This window comes from Ranitomeya variabilis, chromosome 6, assembly GCF_051348905.1.
Source record: "Ranitomeya variabilis isolate aRanVar5 chromosome 6, aRanVar5.hap1, whole genome shotgun sequence".
In the NCBI taxonomy this organism is placed as follows: Eukaryota; Metazoa; Chordata; class Amphibia; order Anura; family Dendrobatidae; genus Ranitomeya; species Ranitomeya variabilis.
Genome location: NC_135237.1, coordinates 425,532,140 through 425,558,029, shown reverse-complemented (window position 1 = coordinate 425,558,029; position 25,890 = coordinate 425,532,140). Strand labels below are relative to the sequence as shown.

The window sequence follows — 25,890 nt, the reverse complement described above, 5'->3', positions numbered from 1 at the left end:
CCCTCCTTCATCTCACTGTTCTAGAAGAAATGCTGTGTACTACTGTGCCTTTTAAAGAGCCTTGATCTGTGCTAAACTGTGCTACCAAATAGACTATTAGTCAATGTGCCTTTAAGAAGCAGCTGTACTGTTTATGAAGCCAGCATTTAAGGGACTTGAATTGTACTGGATGTGCTGTGACTAGTGTTGAGCGATACCGTCCGATACTTGAAAGTATCGGTATCGGAAAGTATCGGCCGATACCGTCACAGTATCGGAATCCAATCCGATACCGATACCCGATACCAATACAAGTCAATGGGACTCAGGTATCGGACGGTATTCCTGATGGTTCCCAGGGTCTGAAGGAGAGGAAACTCTCCTTCAGGCCCTGGGAACCATATAAATGTGTAAAAGAAAGAATTAAAATAAAAAATATCGCTATACTCACCTGTCCGACGCAGCCGGGACTTCAGCGAGGGAACCGGCAGCGTTGTTTGTTTAAAAATCGCGCTATTACTTGGTTACGTGAATTCCCGGCTTGTGATTGGTCAGGTCGGCCATGTTGCCGGGACGCGGACCAATCACAGCAAGCCGTGACGAAATTACGTCACGGCTTGCTGTGATTGGTCCGCGTCCCGGCAATATGGCCGCCCTGACCAATCACAAGCCGGGACGTCACGGGAGGCTGGACACGCGCTCATTTTAAAATGGGCGCGTGTCCAGCCTCCCGTGACGTCACGGCTTGTGATTGGTTGCGCCGCGATCAACCAATCACAAGCCGGGAGGCTGGACGCGCTCATTTTGAAATGGGCGCGTGTCCAGCCTCCCGTGACGTCACGGCTTGTGATTGGTTGCGCCGCGATCAACCAATCACAAGCCGGGAGGCTGGACGCGCTCATTTTGAAATGGGCGCGTGTCCAGCCTCCCGTGACGTCACGGCTTGTGATTGGTTGCGCCGCGATCAACCAATCACAAGCCGGGAGGCTGGACGCGCTCATTTTGAAATGGGCGCGTGTCCAGCCTCCCGTGACGTCACGGCTTGTGATTGGTTGCGCCGCGATCAACCAATCACAAGCCGGGAGGCTGGACGCGCTCATTTTGAAATGGGCGCGTGTCCAGCCTCCCGGCTTGTGATTGGTTGACCGCGACGCAACCAATCACAAGCCGTGACGTCACGGGAGGCTGGACACGCGCCCTTTTTAAAATGAGCGCGTTTCCAGCCTCCCGTGACGTCACGGCTTGTGATTGGTTAATGGCGGCCATGTTGCCGGGACGCGGACCAATCACAGCAAGCCGTGACGTATTTTCGTCACGGCTTGCTGTGATTGGTCCGCGGCCCGGCAACATGGCCGCCCTGACCAATCACAAGCCGGGACTTCGCGTAACCATGTAAAAGCGGGAATTTTAAACAAACAACGCTGCCGGTTCCTGCGCTGAGGTCCCGGCTGCGTCGGACAGGTGAGTATAGCGATATTTTTTATTTTAATTCTCTATTTTACACATTTTAACATTAATGTTGTTCCGATACCCGATACCCGATACCACAAGAGTATCGGAATCCCGGTATCGGAATTCCGATACAGCAAGTATCGGCCGATACCCGATACTTGCAGCATCGGAATGCTCAACACTAGCTGTGACATTAAACTACAGTGTTCATGTTCATGAGGACTCTATCAATTGTGTCTGTGTGAGCAAGTAGATCCATCTTGCGCCTGAGGAAGCTGTAGTGCATGGTTGCCCTGAGTAACGGTTCCCCCAGATTTCTAAATTCTAAAAAATTAATGAGACCTGTCCCGCCCCTATCTGAACCTAGCGGCATGCACGTAACAATATATCCTCTTGTAAGGAAAACATTATGCCTTTTTCACCTAAGTGGAGCCAAAGAAAGTAGTGTGGTTGTTTGCTGAATCTATTGGCATTGCATGTTTTTATAGAAAACTTTTTTTAGCAAGTCCAATTTTTTTTAGATTTGAGCAATAACAAGAAGACTTGGAGAAATCATAATAATGATACACAGATGTACAGTCATCCCTCAAGTTGCAATATTAAATATTGCTGAATGACTATTGTAAGTTTAATTGCAGTTTACAAATTCTTGCTACTTTGTGTTGGTATATCACATAAAATTCAAGTAAAATAAATTTAAGTTTGTGAATGTAGCGTGAAAAAAAATGTGAACGTTCACGGGGTACTTTTTAAAGGCACCGTTAATAGATAGATAATGTACCCCTTACTAGAACAGTATTTCATATTACTATTTAATCAAATGTAAAATATTTCCTTTCTAACTTCAAGAGGGTTTTTTTTATTCTAATTTCAAAGACGGTGTACAGTTAACTGTGGGTAATGTTCTCCATACAGGTACTCAGAAGTGTTCCCCACCACCTGAACTCTGGGTCACTTCTGCAGGAACTATGAAGAATGTGGTTAAGGAGGCTTCAGCACTCATTGATCATATCACTCTAAACAAAGTGCTTCCAACCACTGGGAGAAGGAAAGTGTTTGCTTTCATGTGCTTCAAACCTGGTACAAAGGTAGCCGTGTGTACACAACAACCACCTCTCTCACCACTTGGCAAAAGAATATTTATCTGGAGATGACTTTATTTAGAGGCAAAAAATGCTGCCAAAGCATGTTTTGTTCTCCATGACTGTAGCAATATCTCAGATATACTGGTAGTCAGAAAGAATTAACATCGAGGTACAAACTGGTGACACCTGTCCTTGATGAGATTTAAAAATGTTTTGCTTATCTATATTTTTCTTTTAAAAGACAATTTACTGTTTCCTGTGTTCAAGAATTGCAATGTATCCGTAAAAATCCCGTTAGGCTACATTCACATTTGCGTTGTTGGGCGCAGCGTCGTCAACGCATACCGACGCATGTGTCATGCGCCCCTATCTTTAACATGGGGGGCGCATGGACATGCGCCGGTATGTGTTGTACTGCGTTTTACAACGCATGCGTCATATAGACGCACAAGACAGGGCGCAGGGGACGCTACTTGTAGCGTTTTCCCTGCGCCAAAAGTCCCGATCTGTAGGATCTTATGACAACGCATGCATCGCAAAACGCTGCGTTGTGTTGGTTGCGTCGCATCGCCGACGCTGCGCCCAACAACGCAAATGTGAACGTAGCCTTATACTGTGGCTCCGTATTTTTTTGGGGGCACCAATAGACCTGAATGAGCGAGATTCATCTGATTTACTGAAGAAACTAGTGCATGCTTTGTAGGCACCAAGATGTGTGGAAATATTGAAAATATGAAATTCAAACTGCATTACTGCCATATACAATATAATTATAAAATTAAGGTTCTTGGTGGACAAATTGGTTAATTCATCAGCCCACCAGCCCCCACATAGTGACCTTTCTTTGAATGGACCCTAACCTTCCTGGGCTAAATACTTAGAATTTAAAGGGCAGATAGGATCAAGCACTAATTAAAAACGACTTTAGGCCTCATTCACACATCAGTACATGAAAAATACTACTGGTGTCATCAGTGTTTTGGATTAGTGTGTCATCAGTGTATGGTCCATGTGTCCGTTTTTACCATCAAATCTGCACTTACACTACCGTTCAAAAGTTTAGGGTCATCCAGAAAATTTTGTGTTTTCCATGAAAACTCATACTTTTATTAATCAAATGAGTTGCCAAATGAATTGAAAATCTAGTCCCGACATTGACCGGGTTAAAAAAAAAGATTTTTATTTGAAATAATAATTTTCTCCTTCACGCTTTGCTTTCGTCAAAGAATGCTCCCTTTACAGCAATTACAGCATTGCAGACCTTTGGCATTCTAGCAGTTAATTTGGGTGAGGTATTCTGGAGAAATTTCACCCCATGCTTCCAGAAGCCCCTCCCACAAGTTGGTTTGGCTTGGTGGGCACTTTTTGCATACCATACAGTTAAGCTGCTCCCACAACAGCTCAATGAGTTTGAGATCTGGTGACTTCGCTGGCCACTCCATTACAGATTTAGAATTTTTCCCTAAATAGTTCTTGCATAATTTGGAGGTGTTCTTTGGGTCATTGGCCTGTTGTAGGATGAAATTGTCTCCAATCAAGCGCTGTCCACAGGGTATGGCATGGCGTTGCAAAATGGAGTGATAGCCTTCCTTATTCAAAATCCCTTTTATCCTGTACAAATCTCCCACTTTACCAGCACCAAAGCAACCCCAGACCATCACATTACCTCCACCATGCTTGACAGATGGTGTCAGGCACTCTTCCTGCATCTTTTCAGTTGTTCTGCATCTCACAAATGTTCTTCTGTGTGATCCAAACACCTCAAACTTAGATTTGTCTGTCCATAACACTTTTTTCCAATCTTCCTCTGTCTAATGTCTGTGTTCTTTTGCCCATATTAATCTTTTTCTTTTATTAGCCAGTCTCAGATATGACTTTTTCTTTGCCACTCTGCCCTTAATACCAGCATCCTTGAGTCGCCTCTTCACTGTAGATGTTGACACTGGCATTTTGCGTGTACTATTTAATGAAGCTGGCAGTTGAGGACCTGTGAGGCATTAATTTCTCAAACAGACTCTAATGTATGTGTCTTGTTGATCAGTTGTGCAGTGGGGACTCCCACTTCTCTTTTTTACTCTGGTTAGAGCCTGTTTGTGCTCTCCTCTGAAGGGAGTAGTACACACCGTTGAAGGAAATCTTCAGTTTCTTGGCAATTTCTAGCATGGAATAGCCTTCATTTCTAAGAACAAGAATAGACTGTTGAGTTTCACATGAAAGTTCTTTTTTTCCGGCCATTTTGAGAGTTTAATGGAACCAACAAATGTAATGCTCCAGATTCTCAACTAGCTCAAAGGAAAGTCAGGTTTATAGCGTCTTTAATCAGCCAAACTGTTTTCAGCTGTGCTAACATATTTGCACAAGGGTTTTCAAGGGTATTCTAACCATCCATTAGCCTTCTTGCACAGTTAGCAAACACAAAATACCATAAGAACACTGGAGTGATGGTTGTTGGAAATTGGCCTCTATACACCTATGAAAATATTGCATTACAAACCAGACGTTTGCAGCTAGAATAGTCATTTACCACATTAACAAGGTATAGAGTGTATTTCTGAATCATTTAATGTTAGCTTCATTGGAAAAAACTGTGTTTTTTCTTTCAAAAATAAGGAAATTTCTAAGTGACACTAAACTTTTGAACAGTAGTGTACGTTTTTAATATTAGTGTGTCATGAGTGTTTTTGACAGATGAATAAATAAATAAATTACAAAGCTTCTCCTATCCTTTGCAATGTTAAATACGGATGGCACCAAAATGGCACGCTGATGCCATTCATGTGCTGTACATGTTTTTCACAAACCCATAGACTTGTATTGGAATTTTTCATCCGTGATATGGCAGAAAAATGGATATGTCGCAGTGAGTTTTGCACACACATTTTTTTTAGGTTTTATTTTACGGCATTAATTGTCTATTAAAAATTACCTGACTACATTATTTTCCAGGTCAAGACCATTACAGTGACACCAAATTTTTATAGTTGTTTATTATTTTAGCAGCTTAAAAAATTCTAAATTTTGTTAAAGAAAAAAAAATGTTTATGCCATCGTTTTGCAGGATGCATACCTTTTTTATTTTTCTATCAATGAAGCTGTGTGAAGGCTTATTTTTTGCATGGTGAGATGTTATTTTTATTTATACTATTTTGGGATAGATATTATGGTTTGATTGCTTTATATTGCTTTTTTGAGCATTGTGGAGACTAAAAACCCACAATTCTGGTGTTTCACTTTTTTCCTCTTTATAGCATTATCCTATTGTGTTCATAATGCAGCACTGGCAAAAATTAAGAGACCACTAAAATGTTCAGTTTGTCTGATTTTTCTCTTTATAGGTATATTTTTGAATAAAATGTAAATTGTTCTTTTATTCTATAAACTTCTGACAACATGTCTCCGAATTTCCAAGCAATAATTTTTGTATTTTTTTTCTGACAAAGAAAAATGGTCAAAATCCAAAAAACCCAGGGCTTTCAGACCTCAAATAATGCAAAGAAAACTAATGTTTTAAGAAATACTAATGTTTCAACTCAGGAAGAGTTCAGAAATCACAGCTTTCATGCGTCTTAGTATGCTTTCCACCAGTCTTTCTCACTGCTTCTGATGCAAAAATGTAAACAGTTCTTCTTTGCTTGATGGCTTGGGATTCAGGTCTGGAGATTGGGCTGCCCATGACAGGGTTTAGATGTGGTGGTCTCTTAATTTTTGCCAGAGCTGTATATATTTTTTTATTTCTTTATGTTTAACTGGAAAAAAGGAGGGAGATTCACATTTTTATGTTTTTCGACTTTTCAACTTTTTTTTTTTAGCCCCCCTAGATTACTTGAACCTACGATAATGTGATGTACTATATACAGTAATATTTAAATTCTGTATATAGTAAAAAGTGTCACTCTCAACTCCCAGACTATGGGTAGGTTCGTACAAGCATATACAGCTCTGGCAAAGTTAAGTGACCACCACATCAAAACCCTGTCATGGGCAGCCCAATCTCCAGACCTGGACCCCATTGAAAACCTCTGGATATTTGCAGAGAGAAATAAGTATTTGATCCCCTACCAACGATTAAGAGTTGTAGCTCCTACAGACCAGTTAGATGCTCCTAATCAACTCGTTACCTGCATTAAAGACAGCTGTCTTACATAGTCACCTTTATCCAAGGAATGCTGTTGGAGAGATCAGTGCAAATAGGGTCTTATCTAATGCAAATCAAATTGATATAATCAAATTCTACTCACCGGATAGAGCTTTTGATAAAGCATATAAAGTTATCCGCTGCAGCAGATCCACGGGTCAGCAAGTGACCATGCTGTAGATGAATGAATGGATTAATGTGGATATAATCTGCGCTGCTGAATAATTGTAGGTCCAGACATATACCAATGGTATTTGTGTGGTATTTCCTGATGAAGAAGTCACTTAGACTTTGAAACGCGATAAATAAACCACCATCCTTTATGCGATATACGTCTTGACCTACAATTATTCAGCAGCGTAAATTATATCCACATTAACCCATTCATTCATCTATAGTCATCTTTATAAAAGACGCCTATCCACAGACTCAATTAATCAGTTAGACTCTAACCTCTACAACATGGGCAACACCAAAGAGTTTTATAAGGATGTCCGGGACAAGATCATAGACCTGCACAAAGCTGGAATGGGCTACAAAACCATAAGTAAGATGCTGGGTGAGAAGGAGACAACTGTTCATGCAATAGTAAGAAAATTGAAGAAATACAAAATGACTGTCAATCGACATTGATCTGGGCACCATGCAAATTCTCACCTTGTGGGCTATCCATGATCCTGAGGAAGGTGAGAGATCAGCCTAAAATTACATGGGGGAACTTGTTAATGATCTCAAAGCAGCTGGGACCACAGTCACCAAGAAAACCATTGGTAACATATTATGCCGTAAAGGTTTAAAATCCTGCAGTGCCCGCAAGGTCCCCCTGCTCAAGAAGGCACATGTGCAGGCCTGTCTAAAGTTTGCCAATGAACACCTGGATGATTCAGTGAGTGATTGGGAGAAGGTGCTGTGGTCAGATGAGACAAAAATTGAGGTCTTTGGCATTAACCCAACTCACTGTGTTTGGAGGAAGAGAAATGCTGCCTATGACCCAAAGAGCACCATCCTCACTGTCAAGCATGGAGGTGGAAACATTATATTTTGAGGGTGTTTATCTGCTAAGGGCACAGGACTACTTCACAGCATTAATGGGAGAATGGATGGAGCCATGTACTGTAAAATCCTGAGTGACAACCTCCTTCCCTCCACAAGGACATTAAAAATGAGTCATGGCTGGGTCTTCCAACAAGACAATGACCCAAAACATATAGCCAAGGCAACAAAAGAAGTGGCTCAAAAAGAAGCACATTAAGGTCATGGAGTGGCCTAGCCAGTCTCCAGTCCTTAATCCCATAGAAAACTTATGGAGGGAGTTGAAGCTCCGAGTTGCCAAGCAACAACCTGACAATCTTAATGATTTAGTGATGATCTGTAAAGAGTGGACCAAAATTCCTCCCGACATGTGCACAAACCTCATCCTCAACTACAAAAAGCATCTGACTGCTGTGCTTGCCAACAAGGATTTTGCCACCAAGTAATAAGTCTTGTGTGCCAGAGGGATTAATTACTTATTTCTCACTGCAAAATGCAAATAAATGTATATAATTTATATAATGCGTTTTTCTGGATTTTATTTTTGATATTCTATCTCTCAATGTTAAAATTAACCTACCCTTAAAATTATAGACTGTTCATGTCTTTGTCAGTGGGCAAACTTACAAAATCAGCAATGGATCAAATACTTATTTTCCCCACTGTAGGATAGTTAAGTCCCATTATTACATTTGATTTTTTAATAAGAAGTCTTTGCAGATTTATTGCCTGACTGATCCTGATGGATAACCTCCATAATTATTTATGTGAAATAGTCTGTTTGCTATGGCCTTCGTAATAATTTTGATGTCAGCTGATAAAAAAAGATGGGGCAATATAATTCAGGGCACAGTGTATCTTTCCCCTTTTTCAAAAGGACCAAAACATTTGCCTCACTCATGGATTTTGGCATTTGACCACCCACCTTTTATGACCTCATTAAAAGTTTCCAGTAGTTTGGGAATCAAATAATCAAATGCTCCTTATGTTTTTTATACAATTCACATGGCTGTCCATCGGATCCGGGCGCCTTTTCATTTGCCAGGGATTGTAGGACTTCATCTAGTTCAGCTATTGCTAATGGGTTTTCTAATTGGGAGCTACTTTCCTTTTAAAATGTAGTTAATTTTATTCCATCTATAAATGACCCAAGCTCTTCCCCATTGATATTAAGCCTGGATTCATATATTGATATAGTAAGAATCAAAGGTCTTTAGTATATTATCATTACCCATTATTATGTCCCCATTTTCCATAATCTACCGAAAGAAAATAGGCTCTCTTGTGATTTAACTATGGCAGACAAAAGATGCCTCGCACATTCCCACTGTTCCAAAAATGTCTGTTTTATTAAAAATGATCATTAAATAATTCCTGGGCTGCTTCTAATTCCTGTCCAGTACCAACTGATTGATTTAAAATATATTGACCTTCAGCATGTTGTACATCATTTTGGTGAGTTTGCTTGAGTTCCTTATTTCTAGCTTTGCATCTAAAACTATTTTTTATAAATATTCCTCTACGCCTTCATGGTATCCCTTAATATTATTTTTGATGTTGATTCCTCATTTACTGTATTTTAAAAAATACTTTCAGTTCTTCCTTTATAGAATTACCTAACAACATGAGCCAGTGTGGATTCAATCGCCACATATATCTCATTGCCTCCGTTTCCCTTGTTTTCATGTGCACACGAATCAGATAATGGTCTGAGATTGCCCGTGGTAGATATTCCACTTCATGGATTAACGGAAACAGAGATTCTGTTTCAATTGTAAGATTAATCCGTGATAAAGAATGATGTCATATTGATTAGCATGAATATTGTTTAACTAGAGGATTTCTCTTTCTCGTCATATCTACATATCCAGTTTCAGCTAATAACCTGGACATCCCTGTAGAAGAAGCCGAAGCAGGTATATTACCTGTTTGTAGTCTATCCCAATGTGGATGAATATAGTTGTTCAAATCCCCTATCTACAGAGCCGGTGTCATAGGTAATTCTAATGTAAAGTATAATTTTTTTTAATAGTTGTATCTTCATATGGAGAGGTATATATACGGCTACTAAGATACCGTAAGTTTAACATAATAAACCAACGTATCATCCCTCAGCATCCATAACAGTTTTAAGACATTTAAATGGGATCAATTTGTGATTCAAGACACTTACCCCTCTAGAGTGAGAAGAGTATACCAAGGAGAAAGAATGGCCTATGCATGTTCTGTTACTTTTTTTGTCTCATGGACCAAATGAGTCTTCAATAAGACAGACAATAGCTGATTGATACTGATGTAGCCGCATGTATATAGCACACCTCTTAGGCTTACTTCACACTGCGTTAGCAGCAGCCCATTCAGCACATATGCTAACGGGCTGCTGCTAGCGCAAGTGCCGGCGTTTGCATTCCGCTAGCGCAGATAGAGCTCTGCTAGCTCTATCTGTGCTAGCAGTGACGGACCCGGAAACGCTGCAGCCCGCGTCTCAGGGTCCGTCACTCAATGACGGCACATCGCTAGCGCACGCCCATTGTGGGCATGCGCTAGCGATGCGTCCGCCATTGCATTCAATGGTGGCGTTAACGGACTACGTTACACCGCGTTATGCCGCGGTGTAATGTAGTCCGCTAAACGGGTCACACTAACGCAGTGTGAACCCAGCCTTAGTTGGATCTCCCATGCCCCCCACTAGGGTTAAGCGACTTTTGCTTTTTTAAGATCGAGTCGGGTCTCGTGAAACCCGACTGTCTCGAAAGTCGGATCGTGTGAAATCGGCCGATTATTGTGAAAAGTCGGGGGCCAACCGAAACACGAAACCCAGTGCAGGTCAATGGATATTTTCTCTCTCTCTCTCTCTCTCTCTCCTCCGTCCCTGCAAAGTTTGTGTTTCACTGTGCAAATCGCTATATCCCAAACGTTAAGATGGCGGTTTTACCCCCTGTGACGCCGCACAAAGCAAGCCGGAACCTATGTCATCACGCTGCCCACACTCCTTCATTGGCTGAAAAAATGGCGGGGAAAGCGTCATATGAAACGCGACTTTTGAAAATGTCCGATCCGTTTCGCTCAACCCTACCCCCCACATTTCATGCTATAATATTTACAGGTTTAGCCATATAAGAGCAGTAAGACATAATAATCACTAGACCGCCCCAAGCTCTTTTCCATCCAACCCTCTTTTTTTGCATGTACCGTACCCCTTTTTAACATATACCAAACATAAAATCTACTACATAAACACAACCAGTCAAACAATATGGACATCTCTCCCCAGAGAGGAGATTGGAAGACTTTATAAGTCCAGAGCCTGACTGAAAGGACTCTTTGTCAAAAAGAAAAAAAAATATTTTGACAAAAAAAAGAGAAGAAAGTCCTTCGGAACCATTTCAGAGATTCCTGCTATCCATACTATATAGTAACAAAATGTTTAAGGGAGACCGGATTTCTCCACTCTCAATTTAGCTTCATTATTGTCTTACCATTGTTGTTTTCCGAGGAGAGTCGTGAATGAGCACCTTTCCTGATACTACAATCCTTAGGCGTGCAGGATACATCATCAAGTATGGGAGTTGTATATCTCGCAGCCTTTTCTTGACATGTGTAAATTGTGCTATGCATTTCTGCATTTCAGCAGAGAAGTCAGGGAAGATGGCCACCTTAATATTATCAATGGATAAATTAGGACTGTCACATGCTCTGTACAGGATTGTGTCTTTATCGCTATAGTGCAATAACTTCAGTACAAAGGGTGTTGGTGGAGACCCTGGTGGAGTAGGTCTGAAAGGCACTCTGTGTGCTTGTTTTATTGCGAACATACGAGACAGTGCTTCTCCTCTAAGCACATCTCTGAGCTAGGCCTCCATAAATTCAATCAAACCCTTTTTTAATGGCTGTTATTGTGTCTGCCATTATTACCTCTTGTGGCTGGGCATTCCACAGTCTGACTGATCTAACTGTAAAGAACCATTCCCTGTTTAGCTGCCTCAATAGTCTTTCTTCCACCTGTAATGAGTATCCCGTGGTCCTTAGTATGGTTTTTGGAATAAGTTAGATGCCAGACCCTTGTCCTGACCACACGTGTATTTATACATGTAAATGAGATCCCCTTCTGGGGCGCCTTTTTTCTAAGCTAAACAAGCCCAACTTCTGCAACCTCTCATCATATGAGAGGCCTTCCATCCCTTGTAATAATCTAGTTCCCTACCTTTGAACTGACTTTAACTTCTGAATATTCCTTTTAAAATACAAGGAAGCATAAAAAACAAAGCAGCTTAATTTAAATCTTGACACACCAACAAGAGACCAAAAAACACAGTCAAAAATGTGATGAATGCATGTAAAAAAAAAGCCCAAGTAAGCAAATTTATTTAATAGGTGCAGAAAATATGCAACATCAAAAACTCATCATGGGAATGTAGCACAAGATTGATTCTATCTAATAAAATGTCAAGGCTTTAGTGATATGTTTTTCTACATTTGATTACTACAGCCTATAAAACAGCGCTATTATCACGTGTTTTTGAAATACCAGGGGTTTGTTTTTAAAGCTATATTTGACCACATTTGATATATTATTCCCTTCTCTAATTTATTGCAAAACCATACAGTATTTTAGCTACAAAGTTAGTCAAAGGGCTGACCTCGTCGTTTTTTTGACCAGCTACAAACATTGCAGCAACACAAACACGGCACGTGAAAAAAATGCCCTAACTTATAAAACAAACCAATTGACGTAATATGTAGGTTTGAGAAAGGATTTTTTTCCAGCTATGCAAGCACTCATTGCATCACGGTAGCATAGTTCAAGGATTCAAGTAAAGCACAAGCAATGATAAAAACAATAGGCTTTTTTATTATTTTTAAAGCTCTATTATGGCAACGTTTCAAACAACATCCCATAAAAAAAAAGACCAAAAAAAAAAATAACATAAAACTAACTTAGCAATGTGCCAGTCACACAAGTGTGGTTCTTTACCTTATGTACATATTTAACACATAAACATTTTTAAAATTTAACATGTGTTGCACTTTGCACATATTCAACAGCAAATAGGTAGTGGGGTTATTAGCATTCTTTTTATAAAGTTCAATAATAAAGACCATTTTCCTGAGAATATTTGTTCTTGAAAGAAAATTACAATTAGAAAAAAAAATGCAAAATGTTCATTTAAAATCTTGTTGAGGGAGGGACTGGGGCGCCGGTCAAGACATGGGAAAGTTATAAAAATGCCAGCTTAACATTATTATTATTAAATTATTAAAGTACCATTAAGTTAAAATGTATACATTCCATACAAAAAGTTGTTAAATCTTATGTAAATGATTCAACACTGATTGCTGCAATGACAATTGCACTTTTCTCTATACAAAAACATTGTATTGTGGAAGAAAACATATCATTTGCTACCCTGTATGCACATAGAGACTGAGCAATCCAGTCACATACATAAACGTCAAATAGCGATAAACCCTCCACCAGAATGTTGGTTACGGTAATTGGAACACTTTAGAAACCTAGATTGGTGTGGTTGATGTCACTTCGGTTAGGTTTTCCTCAAGTTGAGGAGATCTGTTCTCATTTCTGCTTTTTTTCATCATAAATGGGAGCAGGATCTAAAAAGAAGGAACAAGGAAAAAATATCTCCCGAAACCTTATCTTCCACTGTCCTAGAAGCCACTCTTAGCTGGGGTGACAGTCAACAGAATGTAGACCTAGTCTCACAAGTTTTTGGTGACAACTGAACCTAAGTGACAATTGGTTTTCTTCAAGAAAAATACAGCAAAACGATGAAATTGTGTGAATGATGCAGTCTACATTGAAAGAATAAAAGAAGAATGGATGGCCCATATAGTAGGTTTCAATCTTGAGTTTCTTAGGTCATATAGTAAGTGATACCTGCTTACATACCCCAAAAGTACTCCAATTGTGTTATTGCTTGGTATTTTCCCAATCCACATTTGGCTGTAGACATATTTTTTTTAAATAAAAAACTGATTAAACCACCATTCCTGCCCGCACAACAATAAAGACGACCAGTTTTATTGTGATAAGCTGGCTACCCCATGGAATAGTGGCTGCAGAGATGAATAACATTTAGTTTTTCTTATTATTTGTCATCTTTGTTGTGCAGATATTAGCTTGTTATAAATTATGATAACTCCAGGGCAGGGCTTGTCTCTGGGATTTGTCTCTGGGAATATGTGTTTTTTCCCCTGCATGATGTTGTCCAATCAAAAACAGGCAGAAAAAAAAGAACACACCCCTAAAGAAGCTTGAACAAGCTTTCTCCTAAGAGACATGTAATGATCTATGTAGCTACTGTGTGGCATATAGCATAGCCAACTGTGATTACTAACACTAAGGGTGCTTTCACATTGCACTGTCACACGCTTGGAGGCCCCGTGGCTTATGTATGAACCCCCTGCAAAATGGGATTCGGGCGTATCTGCTGATGTGGCCATGGACTATAATGGTGCAGAGTGAATGTGTGCCCTGTAGTGCATAATTCTCAGGCGTATACACTTACTGGAGACACACACCCAGACGCAGAACTACATCTGATTGTCAAACTCCAGTAGGCATATATGTCTGAAGATTATGCACAACAGAGCTAACGTTCACTCTGTCGGCACCATTATAGTCTATGACCCTGTCAGTACATAGGACCCAATTTTGTTGAGAGGTTTGAACGTAAACTCTGATGGGACCCAGAAATGTGACACTCTTACAGATTTCATCTGAAGGCAGTCAGTGTGGGAGAAGGGGGGATTAAAGCAGAGCTGCAGAGTTGTTTGCAATCGTATAAATCTGCATTATTCCCCTCCCCCCACTGACGGATGTGAGATGAAAAAAGGGGTTTAATGCCGAGTGTAATCACACGCAGATCTGCTCTTTACAGTAGGTGCAGAGATTAGTGTTGAGAGCAGGGCCCTGTGCTATTACTTATCACAGAAGAAAACATGTTTTTCTGACCTTCTGGGGGCATCATCTGTTTCTCCCCCTGCTTATGACGACTGGTCAAGTGTCATGGGGAGAAGTAAATGCCCCCCAAAAAAATCTCTGCTACTACAAATTTGGATTCATCAGAAATCAAAACCTAAGCTGTACAAAATAATATACTTGCAAGAGATGAGAAATTAAAAAATCAAAACATTTTATTTGGGAATCATTCCATGATTTGGCCAATCTAACATGCTAAAACTGATGAAAAGTTCTATTTAAAGGGAACTGTAAGCTTGATCTTTGTTACTAGACTTGTACCACCATGCAACAGTGCCTGTAAATCTCTTGTCAGAGTTGTCCCCATGGCAGTTTGATAAGGAGGGAGAACATGAATTTTCAACATTGCTACGGATCTCAATAGTCATCTGGGCTGGGCTGCAGTAGTCATGTTTGTAATAAAAGTCCCACTTTAATGATGGTCACTTTCCATTAATTGACATCCCATGTGTTCACTTTCTCCTTCCTTGTAAAGGCTCCGCTAGATATTAAAGTCAGCCAAACTCACCGATTTCTACAGGACCGGAAAATCATCTAATGTATATGGGTCCCTCAAGCTCCACCCTGACAGATCATAGGAGGATGGCGGGAGCGGGTGGATTGGAGGGGAAGAAGGATTGGGCACTTCTGATTTCAACCCCCATTCTTATGTTCTCCCTAAAGATAAGCTAATGCTTTTTTGCTTGGCACCAGCTCACTCTCCTCACCACATAAAGCACTCATGCATGGTTGGATCAGCTGATGGTTCATGTGTATGAGGGAGTCAGGAGAGATTGGTGATATGTATGGCCAACTTTAGACTGCTGATTTCCACAGAAGCACTGCTAAAATGTATTTATAAGATCTGTTTCATGGTGGTGTTATTTTAATAACAAAAAACAACTTAACAGGTTTATTTATTTAATTTGTGATTGTGATTCAGTTATATCTGTGGGTTTGCAATAGGCAACCTGACATCCAGGAAGATCTGTTCATTCACAAGATCATTTGGCAATTAAGTCAAGTAAGTAATGCTAAGTTTTATGCTGCTACTAGGGATTTTTTTTCACCACAATATAAATTACCGGGTTAGTATTGTACAGGATGACATGCCATCTGCTTAATGGAGGAGCAATAGGAGTGACAGCAGAACTTCTTGAGATGACAAAAGAAATAGTGATTGAGCCAGTTACCATAGATGAACCACTTATGGTGAAAGTCACCACCCGGAAGCCTGAAAAATAAAATTGGGTCAAGTGTCTTTTCACAAGGCAGCATTTCTCGATGTGTGATGGAGTATAAAGGCCTTCTTCTGAAGAGCAGTTTTTGCATCCATCCAGGTTAGGAAGTTCATTCAGCATGGTTTCTTTGAACAAGTATGACATGTATCTCTTGGTATCATTCCTCTTGCATAGATGATCGACAATGTTCACAACTCTCTACATGAACCAAGGCACTAAGGATAAGAAAGTGTTCTTCATGGATGTATGAGGATCAGAAGTCTGCAAATATTCTTCAACAAGTATCAGGAGGAGGCATACTGATACCCAAACCATTCCAACAGTTCTCAAGCCAAAGCCAAGGCACACCAAGAATCTTGCCTCACAGAACCGCCAACTTCAGATGAGGATCCTAAACTGACAGCTGAGTACAGCCCATCCTGCCCTGTGTATTTTAGTGCATTGGTATCTGGGCTGGTGCTCCCACTTTGCTGAGAAGACATCAACAATGACCCAACCTTGAAAAGAAAATGAAAAATATTAAAAGCTAGACATAAGTGAATCATAGGAGCATGACCGGTAACATTACTAATACCATTCAAAAGCTGTGATATGTACCTGATTTTACCTTAACAGTCAAGTAGGATACACAGGGTAATAAGGAATTTGCCACTTGGCACTGTAGGTCCAGTGCTTAGGGCGGCACACTTGAGAGCTGTTCGGGGGCTGCACGTCAGTATTTTTGACTGACTGGGGCCCCTCTGATCAACACTAATAGTTAGGATAGGTACACAAGACCGATGTCATTCAAGTGCGGTTTGATTTTTTCCACATACATTTGCATTGCCGATTTTGATCCGACACTCAGATCAAAATCGGAAACATCAAAGCACAGCCAGAGAGGATATCATTGATACGAGTCCTATCTGTGAAAATCACAGATAGCACTCGTTCGAGAAAATTGGTCATGCACACAAGCCCTTAGAAAGAGCAATTCCAGTAAGTTTTAGAAGTCCATTTTATTAGAAGATGGAACAGCTAGAAATGGCTGAAGACTGAAACAATACACCATCCAGAGAGTTTGTGTGTGTGGTATGTATGCGTGTCTCACTATGCAAATTTATTTTAATGCGTGCCATATTAATCCACACAGTATGTTAGAACCTGGTGTAGCTAATACTCTGTCCACATCTCACAGTGGTAGGCTGCAACATTAGCATACAGTGGGACTTGTTGCCTGTATACAAAACCCCTCCATTGCTAGGCTCCTCCACCACTAGACCCCCTCTAGTATGGACTGGACAATTTTCTACCCCTTCTGATCAGTTAGCTGTCAGGAACTTCAACCTAGAACAATATTACCTACAGCATGTGTAGAACTGAAATCAAACGACAAAGCAGCTCTAGGCCATTACCACTCCAAAAACTTACATCTTGGCCCTGGCTGTGCTGTGTCATGATGAGCCCCTAAAACAGTCAACAATAACCCCCTACCACAGCAATAGAGAGACACTGTTTTCTTTACTGCCGTGCAGTCTTTGGGGGGCACTTAGCATCACAGCAGACTCATTAGAGGTAACAGCAGACTAGTACTAGAGACGTTGGGGACCTGCTTTAAGTGAGTGAAACTAAGGCCTCTTTCGCACTTCCGTCTTTCTTTTTCCGCCACAGTGCGTCGTTTTGTGAAAAAACGGATCCAGCAAATGTTTCTGCTGGATCCGTTTTTTTCTCACAGACTTGCATTAGCGATGGATTGTGACGGATGGCCTTCCGTTTCACCCGTCGTGCGCTGGATCCGTCGCAAAATTGCTGTCCGTCAAGTGGAGACAACGCACATAGAAACGTTTTTGTGTGCGTCGGAAAATCGCTCAGCGACGGATCCTGGGCTGTCCGTCGATGGCTATAATGGAAGCCTATGAACACATGATCCGTTGCTGACTGTCAAAAGCAGGAATCTAGCGACGGATGCCGTCTTTTGCAACTGAGCATGCTCGAGACTGCTACGTCATCACAGGTCATTGTCTCGCAAGGTATTACTGGGAACGGGTACTGCCGGCAGCATCGCGAGCACCAGGAAGGCTGCGGGCGCCACGGGAAGGCTGTGGGGGATGCCGGAAGGAAATAATATCATGATTTTTAATTTTTTTAATTATTTTTAACATGGGTTGTGTTGTGTATGCGTTTTCAAAGCGGAAAAAAACAGCGAAGACGCATACACAACATGCACATAGCCTCGACAGATCCGTAAAAAAAAAACGGACCCAGTGCATCCATTTTTTACAATCTGCAGAGGATCCGTCTTTTCAACATAATGGATTGTAAAAAACGGAAGTGTGAAAGAGGCCTTAGATGTGGAGGTTGTAAGCTCTGCAGTTGAGTAGTTAGAAGTCATAATGGGGTCTGTGCAAGATAGAGAAGATAGTGAACTTTGACAGTTCCAATAGAAAAAGACGTAATCGGTGAGTCCCTCTGTATAATTATTTGTTGAGCCTTTGACTGTGACTGATTGGTGTGATCATTCCCTGCAGACCGCCTGAGTGGCCGGACCACTATATTATCACTGAATTTAGTCTCAGTATATTTTTAATATTCAAAGACAATATTGTAGTCATTTCTTTAGCGATTTTTCCATCAGCTTTGTGGTGTAAGTAATGCTTTCTTTGTGTACGTGTCACTGAACTGCATGTACATTTATCTAGTGCAGCACTGATAATAATTTTTATGGAATCACAATTGAAGGACAAAAATAAAGTTTGATCATTGATGTTCCCCTTTCTTAACACTGACTATCACTATGATTGCTCAGAAGCAATCAAATAATGAGAATAATTGGAAAATGTAAAAGGGCTACTAATGGGCATGTTTTTACTGCTTAGTGCTTAGGGATTTATGTGCTCTAAAAAAGGCCCTGCAGTATAATATGAAAGAAAACATTTACAAAGAGAAAATGATTAAAAAATAATGAGCATACAATAAAAGCAGCCCTGTATCTGCAGTGGTTTGTGAAAGTATTCATCTCCCTTGGCATTTTTCATGTTTTGCTACCTCATAACCTGGAACTTCACTATTTTCTTTGAGGGTTTGCATCAGTTTATGTGAAGCACATGCCTACAACTTTGAACATTTAGTTTTCTTTTTATTGTAAAGCAAACAACAAATATGACAAAATAACTGAAAACCTCAGTGTGCATAACTTTTCACCCAGCAAATGTCAGTACTTTGTAGCCTCGTTTTATTGCAACTGCAGCTGCAAGTCACTTTGGATAAGTCTCTCTGAGCTTTCCACATGTTGCCACTTGGATTTTTGCCCATTACTCAAGGCAAAACTGCTCCTGCTCCTTCAAGTTTGATGGTTTCCTCTGGTGAACATCAATCTTCAAGTCTGACCACAGATTCTCAATTGGATTAAGGACTGGGCTTTGACTAGGCCACTCCAAAACATTTACACGTCTCCCCTTAAACTACTCGAGTGTTGCTTTAGGAGAATGCTTTGGGTCATTGTCTTGTTGGAAGGTAATCCTCTGTCCCAGTCTCAAATCACTGACAGACTGAAACAGGTTTTGCTTAAGAATATCCCTCAATTTCGCACCATCCATCTTCCCCTCGACTCAGACCATTTTCCCTGTCCCTGCTGCCGAAAAACATCTCCACAGCATGATACTTCCACTACTATGTTTCACCGTTTGAGTGGTGTTCTTGGGTGATGAACTGTGTTGGTTTGGCACCAGAAATAGCATTTAATGTACCTTGGTGGCCAAAAAGTTCAATTTTGGTCTCATCTGACCACATTATCTTCCTCCATACATTTGGGGAGTCTCTCACATGTCTTTTTACAAACTCAAAATGAACCTTACAATTTTTGTGTGTAAGTAATGGCTTTTTTCTGCCCACTCTCACATAAAGGCCACCTCTATGGAGTGTATGGCTTATTGTGGTTGTATGGAGAGATACTCCAGTCTCTGCTTGGAAACAGATTTTTTGTGGTACCATGTTCTTTCCATTTGATGATAATGGATTTGATGGTGCTCCAGGGTATTATCAGAGATTGGGTTTGGTTTTACCCAAACCAGACTTCTCAACAACTTTGTCCCTGACTTATTTGGAGATCTCCTTGGTCTTCATGGTATTGTTGGTTAGTGGAGTCTCTTAATGGTATTGCAGCCTCTGTGGCCTTTCAGAAAAGGTGTGTGTGTATAGTGACAGACCATGTGACACTTAAATTGCACACAGGTGGACTTCCTTTCAATAAGTATGTGACTTATGACGGGAATTGCTTGCACCAGAAATTTTTATTAGCTACACAGCAAAAGGGGTGAATACATATGCACATGACGTAGTTATTTGATCACATCAATTTAATTTATGCCTGTATTTTTTTAACTTCACTTCACCAACCTCGACCATTTAGTGCTGATGCATCACACACAAATTGGATTACAAAAATATTTAAACACAGGTTGTAATGTAACAGGTAAAAAGCCAAGGGGGTGAATACTTTCACAAGTCACTCACTGTATGTTTCACTAAAGAGTGAAATTCCCTGGGACCTTGGCCTACCAGTCCATAGCTTACTTCTCACAATAGAAAATGGTACCACCTTAAAATACCACTCAAAATACTATTAGCGACTATAGAAGATGATACACTGAATATAAACATGTACATGTCAGTGTTTGGATGTCTAGTATAAAAATCACTCTCCCAATCCAGCGAAATAAGTAGTATTCTCACCTATCAACAATTTGTTCATATATCATGAGCTTGATATACAGTGTGTATATATATATATATATATATATATATATATATATATATATATATATGTGTGTGTGTGTGTGTGTGTGTGTGTATAGATAAAACTAATCATTGGGTCATCTCTCAAAAAAGTTGTTACAAACTGTCATTGTTATACATTTGCTTTGGTAAGCTTCATGCTTAGTAATTAGAAAAGCTGTCCTTGTTTCTATTGTTTCTATGAGGATCCAATATATAATAAGAACAAAAAGAACAACAGATACTATATAGTAATAAAATATTTATATTCACAAACATTTTACATTTATTTTAAGGTATGTAAAGCGATAGCATATATGCTATCGACGGAAGAACATGGACTTTAATCTACAATAGAATGAAATAATAGTGCACCTTGGTGATATTTGCATTATAAGGACACTAGAGGTGTAATATAATGGTGTAAATGTGTCATAAAATATGGCAATAAAGCATAAGCCATTATAGCAAACACATTAAGGCAACTTTATCAATATTTGTATGCCACTTAGGTAGGAAACAGTGACAAATGTTTTTTTTCTAGCCTATGGCAAATTCATCAATATGTTGTTCACCTTGTTTATGAATCTGAAGCATGCAGCACTTTAGGGTGGCACACTACTTATATATATGGGGCATCAGTTTAATAAATTGTCTTAATGTGCTGGTATTTATCTGTAGGGTTTAGAATGCGACCTATAATCTACATTTTTTTCTCTAGAAGAAAGATAGTTTCTATGTTGCTTAACAAAAACTGTTACTTTTAGTAAAAAGATTCCAAACTCCAAACAAAAGATAGATATGTGTTTTTCTTCTCTGAGGAGTTCACACAGCCAGACGAATCAGGCGCTCTCTGGTAGGAATTCCATGCAGCTATACTTAAGTTGTCATTGTAAATTATGGCATCAAGATTTGCAAGAAGGATCTAATAACTATGGAATTACAGTAATCGGCCAATAATATGAAGTGTTATAATGCCATTTATAGGTCATCGATTGTGTTCTGTCAACAGATTTCAAACTGCAAACTGCATACAGCATTAAATAGATCAGCTGGACCTGATGAGCCTTTTGTACTTTCTTTGAAAGCCAAGTAAGAATAGCTGTATAATCCTTTAAAATGTGTTCACACCTGATATTGTCATAAGTATTTTATGTGACTCCTATAATGCTTAATTTAATATTAAAATTATGCAGACAAGAATTTTAAAAGTAAGTACAACAGCCTCATCAGAGCCAAGAGATTTATTTGATAATTGATGAAGTTTGTATTGTAAAATCATCTAAAATCATTTTAAAAGCCGTACATATTTCATCGCTTAACTAGTTTTAAAACTTGTTTTATTCCAAGTGCAAGTGAGGGGGATTTGGTGCACCTTTGGTGTAGCCAAAAGCTCATTGCCCCCCACAATTTCTATGCTGAGCAGTTCCATGATTTTGATTGACAGTCTTCATTTGAGCCCTAACCACAGCATTGTGCATGTGCACTGACAATGCAGGAGTCAGCTGTGCGTACAGTGCAAAGGCCGGCCTCCCTTTCTTCATTGCCTCCTGACAGTGACCACCCGAGGAAAGGAGCGGCTTCCGAGAGGAGAGGATTGGTTACTTACGAGCGTCTCAATGTCTGATGTATACCTATTCTGATATGCACTGAAGATAGGAGGAATACGTAGCTGATCCCATAAGGGCGAAGGGTATAATGAAGGGAGTGGAAGCAGGGGGAGTTGTGACATCACCTATTGTAAAAAGATGGCTCTTGTGTCATCTACTGTGTATAGAAGAGTTAATATTCATGGTAATCCTGTCTGTTATGATAATGAGATTGCTGAAAAGTCTTCTGTGGGGTTCAGCGTGGGTGCATCTTACTGTGTTGGTGGCTGTGGGACCATCATACTGTGTAAGGGTAATAAGGGGGTATCATACTATGTATGGCATGTATGGGGAAATTGTAAAGACCTCATGTTGTGAAGGGTGAGAGGATTGCTGTGCAGACATTATAATGTAAGGGGTCAGTATTGGGGCATCATACTTTTGGGGCTTGCTGTGAGGTTGGTATATTGTGGATGTGAGCGGTATTGCGGAGTACCGTACATTGTGTGAGGAAATTGACTGTGGGGTATCAAATTATGTGGAAAGGAGTTATTTCCCTGTGGGAGGCAAAATCCTCTTCCTTGTGTTTAAAAGTTGTGATATATACTTTACTGTGTCTATGGATATATATACTGATGCCACCTACTCTGAGTATTTTTGTTGGGGGGTTGAGGTCCAATATGGACTCTTGATACTTAACTGTTGGCTTTTTCTGTGCTGGTTATCTGATAAAAAAGATCACCGAGATAAAGTAATAATAGTGTCAACCAGCCATGGAATCATGGAGCCAGAGAATTTATTATGCTTCGTTCACTACAATGCTGCGACAATATGCAGTACAATGTATAGGGGGATGTCTGACAGGTTTAACACTATAGGCATTACTATGAACCTGGCTCAGTTATAATGTTCATATGCCCTTCAGAGGAGAGCTGGCACGTCTTCACTTCTCAGTGATCTAAATAAAGTAATCAAGAATAGAAGTAAAAATCTTAATATTGATGATGATAATGATTGTAATGATCATCTCCTGCTGTTCTAGCCTCAGGACTAACAGGAGAATCTATATTTTTGCTTTTGATAGTGAAACGTCATTGTGTGCAGGGTTTGGGTGTGTAGATAAAATATCTATGGTATGAAGATGAATTTGCTGACGCCACTTTCTAGTGAATAGATCTAAGCCAGAGTCTTTCAGTACTGGGAACTGTTTTGCAATAAATCCATTTAGTGCCCTAAACACTGAATTCTTTCAGCATTCCTTTACTTTTACTGAGCTCTTTTATATATATGGCTATAATCCAAATAGTTCTTATTTAAATTGATATACTATGAGGCTCGCAAAATATAATCCTCACCTACTGTATTCTCACCCATCCCTTGTAGATTGTGAGCCCTCCGGGCAGGGTCCCCTCTCCTCCTGTACCAGTTGCAACTTGTATTGTTATTATTATTATTATTATTATTATTATTTATTGTTATAGCGCCATTTGTTCCATGGCGCTTTACATTTAAGGAGGGTTATACATAATAAAAACAAGTACAATAATCTTAAACAATACAAGTCATAACTGGTACAGGAGGAGAGAGGACCCTGCCCGCGAAGGCACACAATCTACAAGGGATGGGTGAGAATACAGTAGGTGAGGATAGAGCTGGTCATGCAGCGGTTTGGTCGATCGGTGGTTACTGCAGGTTGTAGGCTTGTCGGAAGAGGTAGGTCTTCAGGCTCTTTTTGAAGGTAGGTGAGAGTCTGATGTGTTGTGGTAGAGGGTTCCAGAGTAGGGGTGATACGCGAGAAATCTTGTATACGATTGTGGGAAGAGGAGATAAAAGGGGAGTAGAGAAGGAGATCTTGTGAGGATCGGAGGTTGCGTGTAGGTAAGTACCGGGAGATGAGGTCACAGATGTATGGAGGAGACAGGTTGTGGATGGCTTTGTACGTCATGGTTAGGGTTTTGTACTGGAGTCTCTGGGCAATGGGGAGCCAGTGAAGGGATTGACAGAGGGGAGAAGCTGGGGAATAGCGGGGGGACAGGTGGATTAGTCGGGCAGCATAGTTTAGAATAGATTGGAGGTGTGCGAGAGTGTTCGAGGGGAGGCCACAGAGCAGGAGGTTGCGGTAGTCAAGGCGAGAGATGATGAGGGCATGGACTAGGGTATTTGCAGACTCTTGGTTGAGGAATGAACGGATTTGTGAAATATTTTTGAGTTGAAGTCGGCAGGAAGTGGAAAGAGCTTGGATATGTGATTTGAAGGAGAGATCAGCGTCAAGGATTACCCCGAGGCAGCGAGCTTGTGGTACTGGGGAGAGTGGGCAGCCATTTACTGTAATGGATAGGTTCGTTGGGGGGGTCACGTGAGATGGGGGGAAGATGATGAATTCTGTTTTGTCCATGTTAAGTTTCAGAAATCTAGCGGAGAAGAAGGATGAAATAGTGGACAGACATTGAGGGATTCTGGTTAGTAGGGAGGTGATATCTGGTCCAGAGATGTAGATCTGTGTGTCATCAGCATAGATATGATACTGAAAGCCATGAGATTCTATGAGCTGTCCCAGGCCAAAGGTGTAAATGGAGAAGAGCAGGGGCCCTAGGACTGAACCTTGTGGGACTCCGACAGATAGGGGGAGAGGTGAGGAGGTGGTGTGCAAGTGGGAGACTTATTCAAGATTATTGTACCTGTTTTTATTATGTATACCCCTCCTCACATGTAAAGCGCCATGGAATAAATGGCGCTATAATAATAAATAATAATATAATAAAAAGTATCATATTTAAAGGGGTTTTATGGTTTTGGAAAACACCCATCCGTACTTATGCTTCATTTTGCTAAAAAAAACAAGCTTTTCTCTTCCTCCTGGGGAGCACCGCTAAGTCTCCACCACTGTCCCCTTTTTCTGTTATTGTCAGCAGCACTGATGTCATATTGACAGCGCTGCAGCAAATCAGTGAGCTTAGCAGTTCTGAACAGGCAAAGCCACTGTGCAAAGCTATTGGCTGCAGCGCTGTAGACAATGACAGACTGTGGCGGAGACAGAGCAATGGCCTCGGGAAGCAGTTTGGGTTTTTTTTTTAAATGCAGCCGGGGGAGAAAGAGTTTACAAAATTGTAAAACCCCATAATAACTAACAAATATATTGATTAAAAAAATCTAATGATGCAAAATTTGGTTTTTTTTTCTAATCGTCTGCTTAAAAGATTCCTTATATTCTGAAGAAAATTGCAAACTTTTTGGATTTCCCAATGCTAGGGTTCCCAATACTGTAATGGTTGGGGTCATTGTAAGATATATGGCTCCTACTGTGTGATCCACATTGCTGATGACTACATAGGAAGAGTATAGATACCTACACTTACAGAAAAATACTTACTTTTAGTTGCCAGTAAAGATTTCTCAGAATGTTTATCTCAGTTCTACCCTACCTATTTTCAAAACTGATTACGTATATTTACGCCATCGACGTGTCCCTGCCTTTGATGATGAGCACACATCTTTCCCAGCACTTGATGGCTTTCCCTGCACTAGATGGCTTTAATCAGCTATCAAGTGCCTCTGGATCTCGGATCTACCCACTGCTGTTAACCAGATACGGTAATGTCATTGTCAATCACTAACAGTGGAATTTAGGAAGCGCATACAGGAAGAG

General features: G+C 40.3%; 1 protein-coding gene across 4 annotated transcripts in view; it reads right to left on the bottom strand.

Annotated features, from left to right (window-relative positions):
• Positions 1–12,512: 12,512 nt before the first annotated feature.
• GATA6 (GATA binding protein 6) overlaps positions 12,513–25,890 on the bottom strand; it is a 45,969-nt gene continuing 32,591 nt past the window's right edge. For all 4 annotated transcript variants that reach the window (XM_077270356.1, XM_077270353.1, XM_077270355.1 and 1 more), the window contains one exon: positions 12,513–16,400. In XM_077270356.1, coding sequence (XP_077126471.1) covers positions 16,230–16,400 — 171 coding nt within the window. In that variant the 3' untranslated portion in view covers positions 12,513–16,229. The remainder of the gene's footprint in view (positions 16,401–25,890) is intronic.